At 37.4% G+C, this 17850-nt stretch overlaps 1 protein-coding gene across 4 annotated transcripts in view; it reads right to left on the reverse strand.

Moving 5' to 3' along the window:
- The window catches only part of MCM9 (minichromosome maintenance 9 homologous recombination repair factor), a 60871-nt gene extending 43089 nt beyond the window's left edge, over window positions 1-17782 (reverse strand). Inside the window, exons 1-7 of one of the 4 annotated variants that reach the window (XM_054699132.1) lie at window positions 17778-17782; window positions 14438-14756; window positions 9136-9452; window positions 7212-7293; window positions 6066-6266; window positions 4170-4295; window positions 2741-2860 (exon numbers count right to left, since the gene is read on the reverse strand). In XM_054699132.1, the coding sequence (XP_054555107.1) occupies window positions 2741-2860; window positions 4170-4295; window positions 6066-6266; window positions 7212-7293; window positions 9136-9452; window positions 14438-14741 (1150 nt within the window). In that variant the 5' untranslated portion in view covers window positions 14742-14756; window positions 17778-17782. Of the gene's footprint in view, window positions 1-2740; window positions 2861-3757; window positions 3953-4169; window positions 4296-6065; window positions 6267-7211; window positions 7294-9135; window positions 9453-14437; window positions 14757-17532; window positions 17586-17777 lie in introns of those variants that run through there. The other 3 variants (XM_037520309.2, XM_037520310.2, XM_054699133.1) reach the window with 3 other exon arrangements.
- Window positions 17783-17850: the final 68 nt, after the last annotated feature.

Here is a 17850-nt window from a genome sequence, read left to right on the forward strand (position 1 = left end):
TCACACATGTAGTCCTCTTCTGCATACCTTCTGACACTGATGGAGAGTTAAGATTAGGTATATTTGTGATTGACATATTCTAAATAGCTTTTCCAAATAAATTTTTAAAAGGCAGCCTTGGAAAGGAATTCATTAGCTAAATGGGCCAAAAGGTTCCTTTTCTTTGATGAAAGTTAGATTCTTCCTCAAAAAGTTTATTACGCGCCACTAAATTAAGTGTAGAATATTTCCATTACTCTTGCTGCCAAGCAAGGTATTAGCCATATGATGCAGAGTTACGCAGTGCCTTCATATGAAAAACTTTTATACTGCACTTTTTAAAGCTTTTATTTTGAGGAAAGAGAAAGGGCATTTGTTTGAATATGGATTCTAAGTTGTATATATTTCCTGTCATTCTAAATAAGTGAATTTGTGAAACAGTCTTGCTAAATGTTAAACTTTGAAATTTAAATTAATAAAATTATTAAAACTGTCCACTAATTAGTTCTTAGACTTTAAAAGTAAAACACGTCTGACTGTTAAAACTATGAAGAAAATTTCATTTTTGTTTAATTGCAATTAAAAGAAAATGTTAAAATATTAAAATGAAAATAAATGCAATACTTTCCCAAAAAGAGCTCAGTGATTAATATAACAGGAACAAGATACATTCTTGTTAGAAATAAAGCAAAGATAAGCCAAATTACTGGATAAAGTAATTCACTGCTGAGTTTTTATTTGGTTAATTATAGTGATCAGTATATTGACATCAAAGGATTAGATTTTTACATTAATTTCTAAATGAACAGCCAATCATCACAGAAGTTTGGCATTTAAAAACCATTACTTCTGGAGATTTTATTCTAGAAGACTTTTTAAAAATAAATGACTGAAAACAGAATTCAAACATTAGGAACTGAGAAACTAACACACAGGTTTCATTTTTTTTTTTTTTTCAATTTAGCCACATTTTACAAATATCTGAATTACAGCTAGAAGATGTAAAACTTTTTTCCCCCTCTTTTCATCATAGTAAATAGTTGTGTTCTGAAGATAGGAACACACCGTGCTATATAAGACAAGTAGGTTAGAGGGAACAAGGAAATTACTGAAACTAGGACTCACTCAGGAATTCTGGAGTGCATATATATATATATATATATATATATATATATATATATATATTTCCTTTATGACCTTATATAAGGCTAAGTTTTCATGTGATTTTACTATCTAATTTTACAATTTAGGGGTTCTAGATTTATCAAGAAAATCTGTAGCAGAATTTTAAACCTATGGTTAACAAAACATTTTTTAAGTATGACCTGGTGACTATTTAACAATTTTCATGAAAGTGCACCCTATAGGGCACCTTTATTGAATGCAGTATATTCTGGTATCTTTTATTATACTTCATTTTGGAAATGCTGGTTTTGACTCACTGATTTGAATTTTATGACTCTTTAATGTGTTGAATACAATTGAAGGAAGGCCAGTCTGGTCCTTTTGGTAAATGACAAGTGGCAATTTTTTTGCAGTTGAAAATTTATATTTCCTCAGCCTTTTCTCTTTCCTTTTCTCTCACACTTCGATTTTAAAAAAGGGGTAAGTACATTTAATACAGTAAGTCAGCAAGCATTCACTTTAAAACTATCCAAATAGTCGGAAATTACTATAGGCCAAATACAACTTGGACTTACTTTTTGGCGCTCATATAATTACTTAATCCACAAATTACTTGGGAAACACCTTTTTTGTTATTTTATAGAGAACGCTAGTACAGTGGGCCATAAGGATTTAAAAATGCATATGAAGTGTTTTTTATTATCATCTTCCCTCCAATATCCTGAAACTCGAGCACTCCTCTCACTTCACAAATTCTCTCTTGTCAATGCTTAATGTACTGTCCAGTTCTACTTCAAAACACAAGTGCCCCTTAGATTGGGGCTCTCATTATGTAGGGCCATTAATGGAGCATTTGCTGCTTTATGTTTTAAAGTATAAGCTCCTCATGTGAAATATGAGTACAAACAATGGACATTAGGCTCCTCTAACAAATAATATTTGTGCAATGTGTGAAAACAAAGGCCCATTATAATAAAAACAGGAGAAATATTTTCCCAATTAAAACAATGTAAAGATACAAAAAGGGTAAGAAAACATCTTTTTAAATATTTTTTTTCCTAAAGTCACTATGAAATCTCAGGTTTCTTATCGGCAAAGCTTTTAAACATATTGAAGAATCATTACAATATATGAAATGAAGTTCCACATTGCAACGATGAAAGTATGCATTCCATATACTAAAACAAATTTTCTAAGTATTTTCAGTAGGGGCTACTATTTTCCATGAAATTTATTACCATGAAAATACTTTAAGCTCTATGTCATCTAACTACTTTTGTAAAGTGAGATTTTCCCCCTATTTATTTCAACATTGTTTGCTATCTTCATAAAATGCCAAATGATGTATAACTCTTTCCTACGTAAGTATGTGAGATGGTAATCATAGGAGTCTAATACAAGGATCATTCAAACCTTAGATGTTAAGAGATATATAGCATAAGATTTTGGAGAACAAGTTTAGATACAACTTTTAAAATATTTTCTTAGAACTAAAAATACATACCCTTCAATTTCTGCCAGTAACTCAGTAGTTAACTTGAAATTTCTCGTACTTTAGCTACTTTTGCATAGGGAAAAATAAAATGTTTGGCTACTATAGTAATGTTAAATTAATTGCAATTGTCACATAAAATACCTGCACTAGTAGATCCAATTCCTGTGGTAAGCACAGACCTTGGTGTAATCTTTGCCGCATATTTGAGGAATTGAGATTTCCCTGTGCCAGGATCCCCAACCAATAAAAGATGAGATTCGCCTAGAAAAAAGTAAATATGTGGGGTTTTATAATCTCTATGAAAAGATTCTTTAGCAAAAGTAATTAAAAGAAAATTCTATATTACATAGTGTTTGTTATATAATCTTATTTAAGGTCATTCACCGAAGAATCTAACTAGAAAATTTTGAGAAAAATTATGTTATAAATAACAATTATTAATTGATTTCTGTTTATGACATTTCAAAATTAAATTCTAATGATAGATAATGGGCTATATCCAGATGTTTATTTAACATTTAAAAAATTTTAACTTACAAAGTTCCTGATTTTATTTAATCTACTTTTTAATACCAAACAACTATGATTAAATATTTCCATACGAGCCACACAAGTGTTTTATTTAAGCACTTTTAAGTGTTCAGGACTTATAAGTATCAAAGCATTTTATGTAAACTTTAGTAGTTTAATGAAGTATCTATTTTAAAGTGCTCTTATTTTTCAAATACAACAAGTGAACATATGAATATCCTGTGATACGTACCATCTCACCAAATTTCTTCAGTGCCAGTTTAGTATTTTTAAAATATATTAATAAGACAATCTTATTTAAGTTCAACATATAGCAGATGCTTTGCAAACAGTACATGATCAAAACAATACATGTAAACCTTATTGTGCTACTATTCTACTATTGTTTGAGTCCCTATGAACTGTATGATTTAATCTTTTGGTTTAGTGTTTAGTTATTTGTATTGCCTTGCTGAGGGCCATATGTAAACTTACTTTATGCCAGATTCAGGTCATCTAAGTGTTAGCTACACAAAACCCCCCAAACCCCAAAACTTCCATTTGGAAATAATTACACACTTATAGTAATCTGAATGTGTGACCTACGGCAGTACCTCATGGCAGATGGCACATTTGCTCTACCTACCAGAGGAAAGTGAATCAGCAGGCAGATGACTGAGCAGCAGTCAGAGAGAAACACTGACAGTCACAGATGGAGAGATGCTGCTTGAAGACATTAAAAAGTACTTTCTAATCTTTTCCTCTTGGAGAGATGGGGGATCCAATAAAAACCATAGACAGTAGTAGAAATGTAAAGATTTTATTTTGTTGCACCCTGATAGGCTGGAACAAAATTATAGACACATTGAAAAACAGGATTTATTTTAGTCTTTGGAAATTCTTAGCTCTTGATATAGTGATACTGGACTAGAAGCAGACAACTGTCAGCTTTAAAATTACATTTGGAGAATAAAACTCACAAGCAATTTTTATGCAGAAAAAAATTACAGCTTTCCTGGTATATGTTAACATTTCTCAAAATTTTCAAATAGGTACTAACCTCTGACCCGTGTTCCTGTAGCATCTGTCCTTTGAATCCCACCAGCCAGCACCATGGCCACAGCAAGCTTTACTAGATACATCCCAAAAACTTGAGGGCACAAACTGGCCAATATTTCATTTCTTCCTAGGAAAAGCAGAATGTCCAGTTACCAATAATTATCAAGAAATCCTAACCGGAATTTCTCTTTATCCTAACTGATCATCTTCTGTCAATACTTCCCTCCCCCACCACCTATAATAATCATGAGGACCATTCCAAAAGACTAAAAGGAATTAATACTTTGTTTAGGTCCTAAAAATTCTTTACCCATTAATGTCATGAAATGGAAAGTCTGCTTTATACTTACAGTAATTTGTCTCTATAAATTACTCCATTGTCTAAACAAAAGGTACTCAATCTCAGAAACAAAGGGTGAAGCTAACTGCAAGAGCCAAAAGTCTTCAATACAATACAGATGTCTGGAGCTCGTGGGATTCTCAAGAGGCATAAGAGAAGGCAAATCAGTCTACCCTGCAAGTCAGTTCACCATTTGCTTTAAGTAGTTTTGGCAAATTCTGTTTTATCTAGAATAAGTTATAGGGTATTAAGACAACTATTATAAACTCTAGCAATCAAGCTGGACATCTTGGGGACTTCTGATCAGGTGGTTTAAGAAGAACAATACAGTTTTCAGAAATGTTAAAACACCGAATTTGAGAACCTGCATATCCCATTCATGAATAAGTAGGTACTCCATGTGTTCATTGGCCTAATCAACCAACAGATGCTCTTAGAACCTATGACATTCTATCACAACAAATCCTTCTTGAATCTGTCATAACTTAGTCAGAATTCATTACCATGATGATACTCTGTGTATCTACATTCATATTACTGAAAATTAATGTCACATATTGGTAACTAATTTGCATGTATCAGTACTTCTTTTTCTGAGTCTGCACTCATATTTCTGTAATAGCCCTTTTGAGGAGGAAAATAATCATACAACTACTTGTTAGCTGATGAATCCAGTTCTAGCAGCTTTCCTACCAAACCATCAATGGGAAAGAAAGTCCCTTCATTCTATAATTAATGGGTCAATGAGTAAGGCTACTTACTATAATGAATCAAAATTGACTCAGTGGCCACAAATTATGGTGATATCACCTGGTATGGCAGAAGTGGTGAAGATAAAAAATCTTTTAGTAAAAAGTGGACCATAAAGGATAATTCATAAATCCTGGAGGGTGAGGGGAGTCTCTCCTGGAAGGCAAGAGGGCTGGAGGAGGCAGCCCGGTGCCTGGGCCAGCTTAGCCCAGGAAGAATTGGGAGAGGGATGTAGTGTAGCAAAAAAACTACTCTATTAACCCCAACACTGATATTTTAATTTATGTTACATCTTAGTCTCATGGTCAAAATTTTTGCTATAATTACAAAGCTTTATCTTTTGCATCTTTGTATATAATTTTCTCATTTCTACTTACTCTGAACTTTGAAATCTTCAGCTAAAATACTGTGATGTTTTTATTATCTAAGGTATCAGAAAAGAAATACAGCTTTACTAGGATTAGGTTTCAAAATAAGAAGAGTCATGCATATTTAAGGAGGAGCCATATTTAATTGGTAAAGAAGGTAGAAGACTCAGACTGTTTTGGCAGCTTAAGAAATACTGAAATAATAGTTGGAAATGGAAAATCTCTCTGAAATTTAGCCTTGATTTTCTAAGATCTCTGCGTAGCAATGACTATCCCCAAAAAGGAATTAAAAGAGAGACTCCTAGAGGCAACAATACTACCTTCCTTTGAACTCAGCCACTGTATTTGCATCATGTAAGACTGCCCCCAATCACAAACAAAATATTTACTGAAGGAAATGCCATTAAACATTACCAGCTATACAGCCTTAAACACAAACCTGCAAAGGGATCACTCTTATAGTATTCCCAAAAATCTTCAAATTCCTTTCGGACCTCTTCATCCATGATGATCCCTGCAGACTGTTCATTATTTACTTGGATATAATTGGCTTTCAGGACTATCTCCACTTCACAGCGCACATCTTGCTGAAAGGGTTTCCAACGTTGCATTACCACTCCATAAATAGTGAGGTCATCGCCTAAGGAAAAAGCACCAAGTGAGTCCAGCAGTAACAAAGGACCAGAAATGAGAAATAAATCATTCTCCCACCAGGGTTTAGAAATAATTTGGGACAAAGAACTCCACAAAGTCCTGATCTATTCATTTATTTATTTTTGTTGGCATTGTATTTTTATTTTGATGGCTAGAAACTAAGTCTGCATGTTTTCTTAATTTGTCAAATGATAATCATAGCAAACTATTGTTCTTCACTGGGAAAACAGTTTACTGGATGATTTATTCATCATTATTAGTTCACATTTAAACAAGAGGTGAACTGTAGCCAGAAGGTTCAACTATATTGGTGTCAGGAAGTAAGACAATTTCTGACAACTGATAGTATAGTTTCTTATATATAAATTTTCACTTTCTACATTTGTTAATATTTTACCCATTGCCTTTTTTTTTTAAAAAAGAATTAAGTAAGAAATGAATGAATATCTGGTCTACTTCAAAGCTCCTGTCCATAAACTGAAAGTACAAGTTACAGCCTTGCTTGTTCCCTTCTTGGTTGAGTCCTTCTAACCTGAGCAAAACTCACCCAACCTGGTGGGCAGAATAACTTTTACAGATTTTCCTTTGAGGCTTTGGATAGTTTATAGATACAATTTCCAAATACTGACATCTATACTTATTATTACATAACATTCAATCATTCAATGTATCAGTAAGTATATATGAATAGCATTCACTATTTTAGTACTGGAGAAAAGGAGAATTAAAAAAAATAAAAGACATAACCCCAGCCCCATAGATTTCACTGCTTTCCTGCTCTTACTTCCGACCTCCATGCTAGGCTCTGTCCTCAAAGTGAGCAACTAAGTCTCCACCCTCACTTGACAATGATTTTGAGAAAACAAAACATGACTTTTCCTAACTAATACTTTAGGATCTCCTATATAAGCTAACAAAAGTTAATTCTTACCAGATTTGCAATTGTCTACTAAGTCATCTTCTAGGATAACTTTCATAGATCGTGGAATACTTCCAACAGATAGCCTCTGAACCTAGCAAGGAAAAGTAAACATTACAGAGTATGCTTAAATATACACTAAGTATTCAGAAGCCTAGCAGTTCTTGAAATTAGTTTTTATTTCTCCAGTATCATACAATTAAATTCTGATGGTGATTTATGGACCTTTAAGAGAATTGTGCTACTATAAGCTTAAGAATTGACTAAAACTAGAGTAAGATAAAAACAATGGGGAAAATATCTCCAAATATAATCTAGTTTGTAGATGGTCACAATTAACATGCTCCAATTAGTAAACATAGTAACAGTTACTTACCTAGAAAAGAGGCAATTTTTTTGTTTTTTTTGGTTTTTTTTGGTGGGACCCTCGCCAGCGGCCACCGGTGCTGCAGAGGCTGCGGGCAGCCTCGCACCCCAGCGCTCAACCGCTGCGCCACCAGGGGAGGCCCGAGGCAATTTTTTTCCTGTTCTCTAATCTAAGGCCTAGCAAGAATCACTTTATTTCTTAGAAACAGAACTCTGGTTCTAGTTTTACTCCATATGAACATGTGCCCAGGAAAAAAACTCTTCTAGGTTCCACTGCATCTAGATGTGGTCATCTATAATATTCTGACCAGTAAGTTATAAGCAGATACATAGAAAACCTGAGAGAAACTGCTTAAATAGAAACTTGGGTTAGCTGACAGATGCTTTTGCCCATCCCTTTTTATCGCCTGTTCTTTGAGTAAGACACAAATATGAATGAAGCTGTAACCACCATTCTCATCCATACCCAATCATAGCACTAGAGTCATGTGTTAAGAATGGCGTTCATATGTCTGAGTTCTCAACAATGAGGAATCTATGTGCTAGTCTCAGACTATCTCCTGCTTAATTTATTTATGCATACCAGAGCTAGGGCACAGGCCAGGGGGGTGAGAGAATTCACCAGAAACAGAGTGGGGAATAGAACAGCAGACTGACTGAAATACACTGCTGAGGGGAGCAGCAGGCACCACAGGAGAGGTTTGCTGTGCCATAAGGATTGCTCCCTGACTGGCGGGGAATTGACTGAACTCGTGCTGCAGAGGCTGTGGATTGCTTCATAGTGCAGTGCTTAACCCCTTGGGCCATCAGGGAGGCCCCTCCTACTTATTTTAAATGAAAGAGGAAACTTATTTTTAAGCTGCAAGTAAAGGAAAATTAGGCTCACTCTCATTTGTTAAAATGTTCATGTATATGCCTAATTTGGCATAGCAAATAAAATTGGGTCAAAACCCCACATCCTGCCTACTCCAATATTTTACCAGTTAAACTCATTTAATTTTCTCCTATCTCTTAGTTAAGAATAGCTAATCTGAACTACTTACTTTAATTTTAACATAAGTAATTCCACAACACTCTTGCCAGTGTTCTTATAGATGACTATTTCATGGTTTCTAAAAATTGTAAGTTGATCTCCCATAATGTGATGACATAACTTCTATTTAAATGTATTATGTGGGGCCTCCCCGGTGGCGCAGTGGTTGAGAGCTGGGTTGCGAAGCTGCCCACAGCCTCTGCAGCACCAGTTTGATTCCCGGCCACTGGGTGAGGGTCCCACATGGTGCGCAGACCTCTCCTGCCACCTGCTGCTCCCCTCAGCAGTGTACTTCATCACTCTGTCTGTTCTACTCTCCGCTCTGGCTCTGGTGAATTCTCTCACCCTCCTACGCCTCTGACTGTACCTAGCGCTTGTATAAATAAAAAAATAAATAAATCTTAAAAAAAAAAAAGAGTACTATGACTCTAAAAAAAATAATAAATGTATTATGTGTTCCCTAGTCTTAGCAACTTGCCCACAGCTATAAAACACTTCTTCAAATTTGTTATTTTTCTCATTTATTTGAACATTTACCTGTTCCTGAATTTTGATTTCCTGGTAATCTCTACACTTGGTTGCAGATGAAGACAAGCCTGAGAGGCAAGTAAATTTTGAAGAATCACAGCTCTCCAAGCTGGGACATGAAGATGGTCGGCAGAAAGTATAATACTGCTCAAAGTCAGCCTTGACCACAAATACATGCTTGCATTTGTTGCACATATAATCCCGCTCAAACTCCAGGACCTTCACCAGACTTGTTTGAATCACTGTCCCAGTGACAGATAAAAAGTGTCCTACATCCTTGGTTTTAGGGATGTGCTCCCTCACCAGCTCAGGACAGACAGGCAAACCTGATGAAAACAAAACCCAAAAAAAACAGAACACATCAACCTATACCTTTGGATTTATCTCTATGAAATATGTTCTCACATTCCTGAAGGAAAAAAAAATATAATTTCACCTAAAAACCTTTGTGTTTTACTTAAGAAATCAGAACTCAAGAAGATAGAAAAGCATTTCAAACAATAATTACCAATGGATACATTAAAAGTTTATATCTAGATGATATAATAACCACGATTTTAAAAAGGATTATTTCTCACAATAAGGCTATTTCAGTAGGATCTAAGTATAGTATATAGTTATTACCACATTCAACAAAGAATACTGCCATGTATTAAAGCATAAAGTGATAAAGCAACACTTTATCTTTTAAAGCCTATGCGTTTCACCATTAATAAACAGGCAACTGAAAATTGCAAATTGCCAAAGAAAATTCTTTTGTGGAAATGCCCTTTGTCAAGTTTGACATTGGAGCAGAGAGATGATGGCTGTGAAGGTCCAAGGCTAACAGGTTTACCTAGGTACAAATGTTCATGTCTCATGGTCAATTGTTTTGTCCAAAACCTGACAAGTATGCATACTGAAGACAGCTATAGAATTTGTCAAGTTCATGAGAAATAACCATAATAGGTATGATTATACTTGGAAGCCTAATAAAAACAATGATAAAAATAATGATGATGATGATAATCAGAAGACAGTCTGGGAAGCATGTAAATTTTTTAAGAAAGCAAATTAGTCAAATGAACTGAATGTTTAAGGCACCAAGCTACAGTAATCTGGTGTTACAAATCTACAGACAGACTTGAATTTTCTGTTGTTGGCTGAGCTCTATCCTCATTCACTGTGTATTGTATAAACAAACGAGGCACTGCCAACATTTACCACCAAGACTCCTTTTTCTATGCTTCCAATGCTGACTTGCCCACTTTCTGATGGACTGTTTCTTACTTATATTAATTCAGGTTACATCACATTTTGCCAATAAGGGAACCATACTTTTGCTTAGGATGATTTTTGCATGTGTTGACTTTACAGTTTAACTCAGAAAACAAACTGATTTCTCTTATTTCCACATTCCTGGGAAATACTTCAATGAAACATTTGGGGGCTGAGAAATGCTGTATCACATGTACAGAAACAGACAGAGGTTAGGGCAGAATTAAAGAAGTGATTTTAACTATCAGAAGAAAATCCACTATTCATTTTTCATTTTTGATCCTTTGTTAAATTAGTTGTAGGTAACTAAATGTTAACTACCAAAAACATACCAGTATTTCCAGTTATACCAAGTAAAAGCTATACTAACAACCAAGAGCTTTTCATTTAAAGAAAATGAAAGAACTTGTATTATATATGTTTCAGAGGTACAACATCATTTTATTTCATACACTAGAATGTTAAGTTATCTTCCTTTTGCTCCCTACATGAATACTTTTCTTAAAATATTGAGATAAAAATTTATATACCACAAATTTACTCCTTTTTAAAGTATATAATCAAGTGGTTTTTAATATAAATAATTTTATAAATAATTTAATATAAATAATACTATATTTATTTATACTATAAATACTATAAATTTATTTATACTATAAATTTATTTATACTATAAATACTATAAATAATTTCAGATTATTTTTATTACTTCAAAAAGAAATGCTATACCTAGTAGCAGTTATTCCCCATGTCCCCTAAGCCCTTGCCTCTGGCAGTCACTAAGTTTTATTTTCTGTCTTTTTTGCTAAATAAATTTTTTAGCAAAAAGTGGTCTTTGGTGTCTGGTGTCTTTCACTTTGAACAAAGTTTTCAAGATTCATCTATGTTGTAAAATGTATAAGCACTTCATTCCTTTTCATGTCTGAACATTCTGCTATATGGATATACTATATTTATTCATCAGCTGATGGACACTTTGGTTGGTTGTCTCTACATTTTTTGGCAATTGTGAATAATACCAAAACAAACATTTGTGTCTATTTTTGTTTGAATATTTGTTTATAATAATCTTGGGCACACAGCTAGGAGTAGAACTGTTGAGTCATATAGTTAAATACACTTTTTTTTTTTTTAAAGATTTATTTTTAGGGCCTCCTCGGTGGTGCAGCGGTTGAGCGCTGGGTTGCGAAGCTGCCCGCAGCCTCTGCAGTGCTGGTTCGAACCCCGGCTGCTCCCAGGCCACCGGAGGAGGGTCCCACTTGGCGCGCAGACCTCTCCTGCCGCCCACTGCTTCCCTCAGCAGTGTACTTCAGTCCTTTTGCCTGTTCTGCTCCCCGTTCTGGCTCTGGTGAATTCTCTCCCCATCCCGTACTAATGACTGTACCCAATACTTGAATAAATAAATAAATCTTTAAAAAAAAAAGATTTATTTTTATTTATGTATTTATACAAGCACTGGGTACAGTCAGAAGCGCAGGAGGGTGAGAGACTTCACCAGAGCCAGAGTGGGGAGCAGAGCAGGCAGAAGGACCGAAGTACACTGCTGAGGGGAGCAGCAAACTGCAGGAGAAGTCTGCTGGGGAGCAGCCGGGGATCGAACCGGTGCTGCAGAGGCTGCGGGCAGCTTCGCAACCCAGCGCTCAACCGCTGTGCCACGGGGGAGGCCCTAGTTAAATACACTTTTAAAAATAATTTTATTTTTGTATTTGCAGAGTCACTAAGAGTTTGCTATGTAAGTATACAAATGGAAACTTAAGTGGGAATTAGGGTTATAAACACAATTTGCTTCTAGAAGTATAAACAAAATTTACCAATAATTATCTTTAAGAAAGGTGAGACAGCTAAAAAGGCTGGTAGGGAAAAAATGGGTTAAGAGAACTGATTTTAACAATAATTTTCTTGAATTTTTTGGAAATGTCTATTCTTTCTTTCATGGCCCCTAAAAAAAATATCATTTTTACAATCCAATTCTACTTCTTTAGTTCCATTCTGCTTCAAAAGCAAATCCATGGTTCAGTCTAAATTATAATATTCATGTATACAAACTTAAGAAAAAAATAAGATCTTTCTTTCAGAAAGAGCTGTGTAACTTTACTATCATGCATAACCACAGAATGCCCAGTAAACCCACAGTGTATTCAGAGACTTTGGATTTTCAATATGATGAAGTCCCATATATAACTGATGAAGTATTGTATAACTATTTAGATACATACTTGCTATTTTGGACTTAAACAAATTTTCATTTAAAAACAAAGCTATATGTAATTTTTTTTGTTGGGTTATTTTTTTCTAGGAAGCAATTTTTAATTTGATAGTGTTTCTTACTGTGAAGAGCAATTTAGAAAGGAAGACTAAAACATCATATTCCCCATTGCTTCTACAGTAACCCAGGCAAGAAATAATGAAGGCCTGTATGCAAATGTTTGCTTATAATCCTTCCATGGGTCTCCACAGACTGAACAATAAGGAACAAAATCTGGATTAGACAACAGGGCTTTTTTGTGGCTTTCATACTAAGCCTTCTTAGCACTCAAACATTTTACATATAGTGTCCTTTTTAGACAACACTCTTTCCCTCTATAAAATGCCCACTCTTAGCAGCAATACAAGAATCAAGAATATAGATTCTGGAGCTAGAATGCCTGCATTTGAGTCGTAGCTCTATCGTTTATTGTGTGACCCTGGCCAAACTGTAACCTCTCAGATTTCCTTTCTGTAAAATGACAGTAACAACAAAACTACCTCATATGATCATATGATTAAAAGAATTCATGGGCCTCCCCGGTGGCGCAGTGGTTGAGCGCTGGGTTGAGAAGCTGCCCACAGCCTCTGCAGTGCCGGTTCGATCCCCGGCTGCTCCCCGGCCACCAGAGGAGGGTCCCACATGGCGCGCAGACCTCTCCTGCCGCCCGCTGCTCCCCTCAGCAGTGTACTTCGGTCCTTCTGCCTGCTCTGCTCCCTGCTCTGGCTCTGGTGAATTCTCTCACCCTCCCGTGCTTCTGACTGTACCCAGTACTTGTATAAATAAATAAATAAATCTTTAAAAAAAAAAAAAAATTCGTATATGTAAAGTTCCTTAGGACAGCTCCTATCATAAAGCAAGCACCATTAAACCATTTGTTCCTATATGTAATATTTTTCCTTCTTGAAAGTTCATCTTAGGGGGGTCTCCATGGTGGTGCAAGGGTTAAGACGCAATCTATGAAGCTATCTGCAGCCACTGTAGCATGAGTTGGATCCCCGGCCAGTCAGGGAGCTACCCACATGGTGCAGCAGACCTTTCCTGACTTGCCCCGCTGCTCCCCTCAGCAGTGTATTTCAGTCAATCTGCCTGTTCTGTGTCCTACTCTGTCTCTGGTGAATCCTCTCACCCCCCACAACTCTGGCCAGTAGCCCAGTTCTTGTATGCATAAATAAATAAATCTTTAAAAAAATATTTAGATGCTTCATCTGACACTATTTAAACCAAAAGTTACTGGGTAACTAGAGGTGGTCAGCACAATGCTAAGCTTGAGATACTAAAAAAAAAAAAAAAAAAAAAAAAAAATTCCTAAAATAGTTTTGAAGATTACAGGGTAACATCTACCACTTTTCTAATTCTTTATATTATCAAGTATTTTATAATGTGAGTATAAAAGGACTTGTGGGCATATATACACCACTTGGTAACTGTTTAACTATATAGCTGTCTACCCTATTGGTAACAGTCGCAAAACCTCATAAAGCTGCTTTAAATTACAATTTTATACACACATGTAAATGTATTTATACGTATACACAATATACAGTAGCTTCCACACAATCTCTTACCTTAGTTGGTATGCCTAATAACCTAACCCAGCCTTTTCGATAACCAGAGAGAACAGTAGGAAATCATTATTCTGTTCTAAAAGTGACATCAATTACACAATAGATTATGAAATTATTCTGTTCTAAAAGTGACATCAATTACAATTAATTTTAGGTACAGACATCAAAAACATACTTTTAAGTATAGACACCAAAATCTTCCCAGAAAATAACATGGCAGTAAAATCTTTAAGTGACTTACCTGATATCCTGGCATGAAGATTCTGTTTCAAGGAGAAATCCTCAGGCTGAGAAAGAGACTGGAGAAGTGTCAAGGCTGATCTTTGAAGAGCACTATCAAAAATAGTGAGTACTTCATTGGGGCATGCATTGAAATATTCCCCAATTTCCATGTTGGTCTCAAAAAGGGTCATGGCATTAACCACAACTGAATAATGAGCATCTTCATCTTTTTCCTTCAAGATTAGAAGAATGTCGTTCTTATGGTATTCTGAGACATATGACTCAAACACTTGACCAACTAGTGTAACTTGATCGCTATTCATCTTGAATGAAGGTAACTAAAGAAAAAGAAAGAACAGTATTTTACTTTTGGTATTGTAGACATACAAACCAAAATCTTAACAAAAAAACTGTTTGGTTGTAATTCATTCTTTGTAATTTATTTGTCATTAAAGTAATACTGCATTATAGCATTACTTAAGTTTCAGGTGTGCACCACTGAAAACCAACACGTATATACTGTATTAAGTTCACCATTTCATTCTGACTTTGGCCACACTATATCAAAGTATTACCTAAATTCCAATCTTAATTTGAGCTGAAATTATGTGTTACAGTCATAGCCCTCTCCACCTGGCCATTCACAAGAGGTTTCCTCCAGTGCTTCATCAGACACACAACTGAGCAACATTTCAAACTGTAAGGGATGTAGTATGGCAAGCAGAGGGGGCACACAACTGCTTTCCACAAAGTGGCATGTTGGCCAGCTCCACTTTTGGCCAATCTCTGCTTGCAGTGAAGGACTTCTCTCTCTTTCCTAAAATTCTTCTGGTCAATAGTCAAGCCTTCATTCTGGTTGATGGTCTGTTGCCCATTTGCACGTTCATTGGCAGGGGTATGGAAGCTGGTGGTAATACTGATAATGCTTCCTTTGCGTATGATTTTGCTTCTTCACGTTAACGTTTGTTGTTCTGCATTTTTGCATCCCTCCACCAGTGATAGGCAAATAATTTATTTTTTAACATTTATTTTTATTTATTTATGCATATAAGAACTGGAGTATTAAAAAAAGAACTGGGGTATAGGCCAGAGAAGGAGGGGGAAAGAGGAGGATTCACCAGAGACAAGAGTGGGGAGAACAGGCAGATCTACTGAAATACACTGCTGGGGGTGCAGTGGGCGAAACAGGAGAGGTCTGCAGTGCCATGTGGGTTAGCTCCTTGGCCAGGAATGGAACTCATGTTGCAGTGGCTGGCGATAGCTTCACAATGCTGAGACTTAAACCCTTGTACCACCAGGGAGACCCATAGGCAAATATTTTAATAGCCAATCTTTTGGCTAAGTTACTCCTGGTAGAGTTCTTCACAGAGAACATAATCTTTCTTTCTCTTTAGTCTCTCTCTTTCTCTCTCACACACGCACACATACACACACACTCATGTGTATTCTGCTATATATTCAGATTGATAGTTCTAACTTGAATAATTAACAGACAGGCTTTAGAAATTTACATTTGAAGTGGCGAATTTGTTCACTATGACCTCTTCCTAAAGTAGGAAAACTACTGGCCTCATCAAAAACAACTGTCAATAGTGTAAATAAGCTAAGGAAGGGGAAATCATTTTTTAAATGATAAATAACTAGTATCTAACATGTATACATGTTGAATGTATACAATGTATACCATTATTTTGCCTATCTCACTTCCTAAGTAATATTTAAAACATTTTTTACATCTACAGATTAAAAGGATCACTCCATTCTATTTTCATGCATCTACTACACACTAGACACTAACGCTAGGAAATGGCAAGTACAGTAAAAGGTTCTCTAGGCTTGCAGAGAATCAAGGAACAGATCAAAGTGTGCTCAACAGTGGTAAAAATGAAGATGAAGAGGAATAGAAGACAGACAATTCAAGTTACACGGGATGATAATCCCAGAAGGGATAACGGGCAGTTACAAATAAACTGTCCAAGCTGATCATCTAAGAAACTCTAGAACTACAAAAAACTCTTGAACTATAGAAAAATGAGCAAAGAAAATTGCTATAAAATTAACAGGTTAGTATCCTAAATGTGTTACTTATACTATTTATTGGCAATATTTTGCCTTTCCTGAGAATCTACTATTCTGAAATGAGAAGGGGGAGTACACCAGTTAGGCTATGAATTCCGACAACTACAAGTGTAAGATGAAGAGAAACGCATATGTCTGTCCAAGAGAAAATGAGAGCAAATTGTGGCCAAGACATTGGTAAATAAACCGTTTTCTTTAATTCAACCAAGTGTAGAGCAAAAAAAAGTGCTTAGGAATGAACATATCATACAGCATTTTCTCGATTTGGCCTCTGCTTAAAAAAAACCTAGATACCCAAGACTGGTTACAAAAGACTCTCTAAGATTCTATCAATTCACACAGTATTAAATTTGGAGCCCAAAATGTAGCAATTTGAAAAGCCGTTCCACATAGGGCTGGCGGCCACACAATTCATGGTTCAAATTAGGGTCAGATAAAATTTCGCTTTTTAAAAAACAGCATTCACTTTCAGTATCTGCGCAAAACTGACTTATCAACCGTTTCTAAACTCTCTGCACGCCCTATAAACAGGCCCATCAAGACAGAGACCGGGGCACCCACTGTTTCCCAACTTTCAAGCTCCCTTTCCTTTTCCTTACGATTTGGGGTCAACCTAAAGCCGAGCTGCGCTCCCTGAGCGTCTGCGCCAGAGTCGCGCCAACCAGAAGAGCGAGCGGGACCTGCGACGTCCAGCGGGCGCGCGGCACCCGGCGGGAGCCACGCCCCCAAGGAGGGGGAGCCGGGCGCCGGAGAGCCCGCCAGGCCGGCGACGCGTGCGCCTGCGCGCCTGCGTCACTCGGCGCCTCCCCCGCGGCGCTGACAGGTCAGCCCCGCGCGCTCCGGCCGCGGGCCGCGGCCCCCGCCCGCACCGCCTCGGCAGGCGTCCTGCGCTCGCGGCGGGCTCCGGGCAGCGCCGCCCCGCACGGTCCCGACTTGACGCTTTTGGAGTAACCATATGGGAACGAGAGCTGGCACTCGCGGCGGGGAGAGAAAACAAAACGCAAAAACGGGAGCGCGGCGGCGGCTGTCACTTACGGGCGGAGGCGCGGCGTCGGGAGTCACCGGGCGCGCCGTCTCCGGGGCCGAGGGGGACGGCGCCGCGGCCGGACGGCGGGGCCCGTGGGGGCGGGGCGGGGCGCAGCGCGCGAGGCCGCGGGAGGCGCCGGCGGCCGCGGGGGCGCGCGGGCTCTGGCGGGCTTGCCGCGCGCCACGGTGGGATAGGCGCCACGTGGGCGACTGGGCTCGGCCCGCGCTCCCGACGTAAACGGGCCTCGCCGCACCTCAACTTCGAAGCCCAGGAGGCTCTTCCGGGTGCAGTAGCAGGCGGGCGCTCGCCCCGCCAGCTCCCCGGGA

This window comes from Talpa occidentalis, unplaced genomic scaffold, assembly GCF_014898055.3.
Source record: "Talpa occidentalis isolate TD23 unplaced genomic scaffold, MPIMG_talOcc4v2.1 talOcc4.2, whole genome shotgun sequence".
NCBI classification, from domain to species: domain Eukaryota; kingdom Metazoa; phylum Chordata; class Mammalia; order Eulipotyphla; family Talpidae; genus Talpa; species Talpa occidentalis.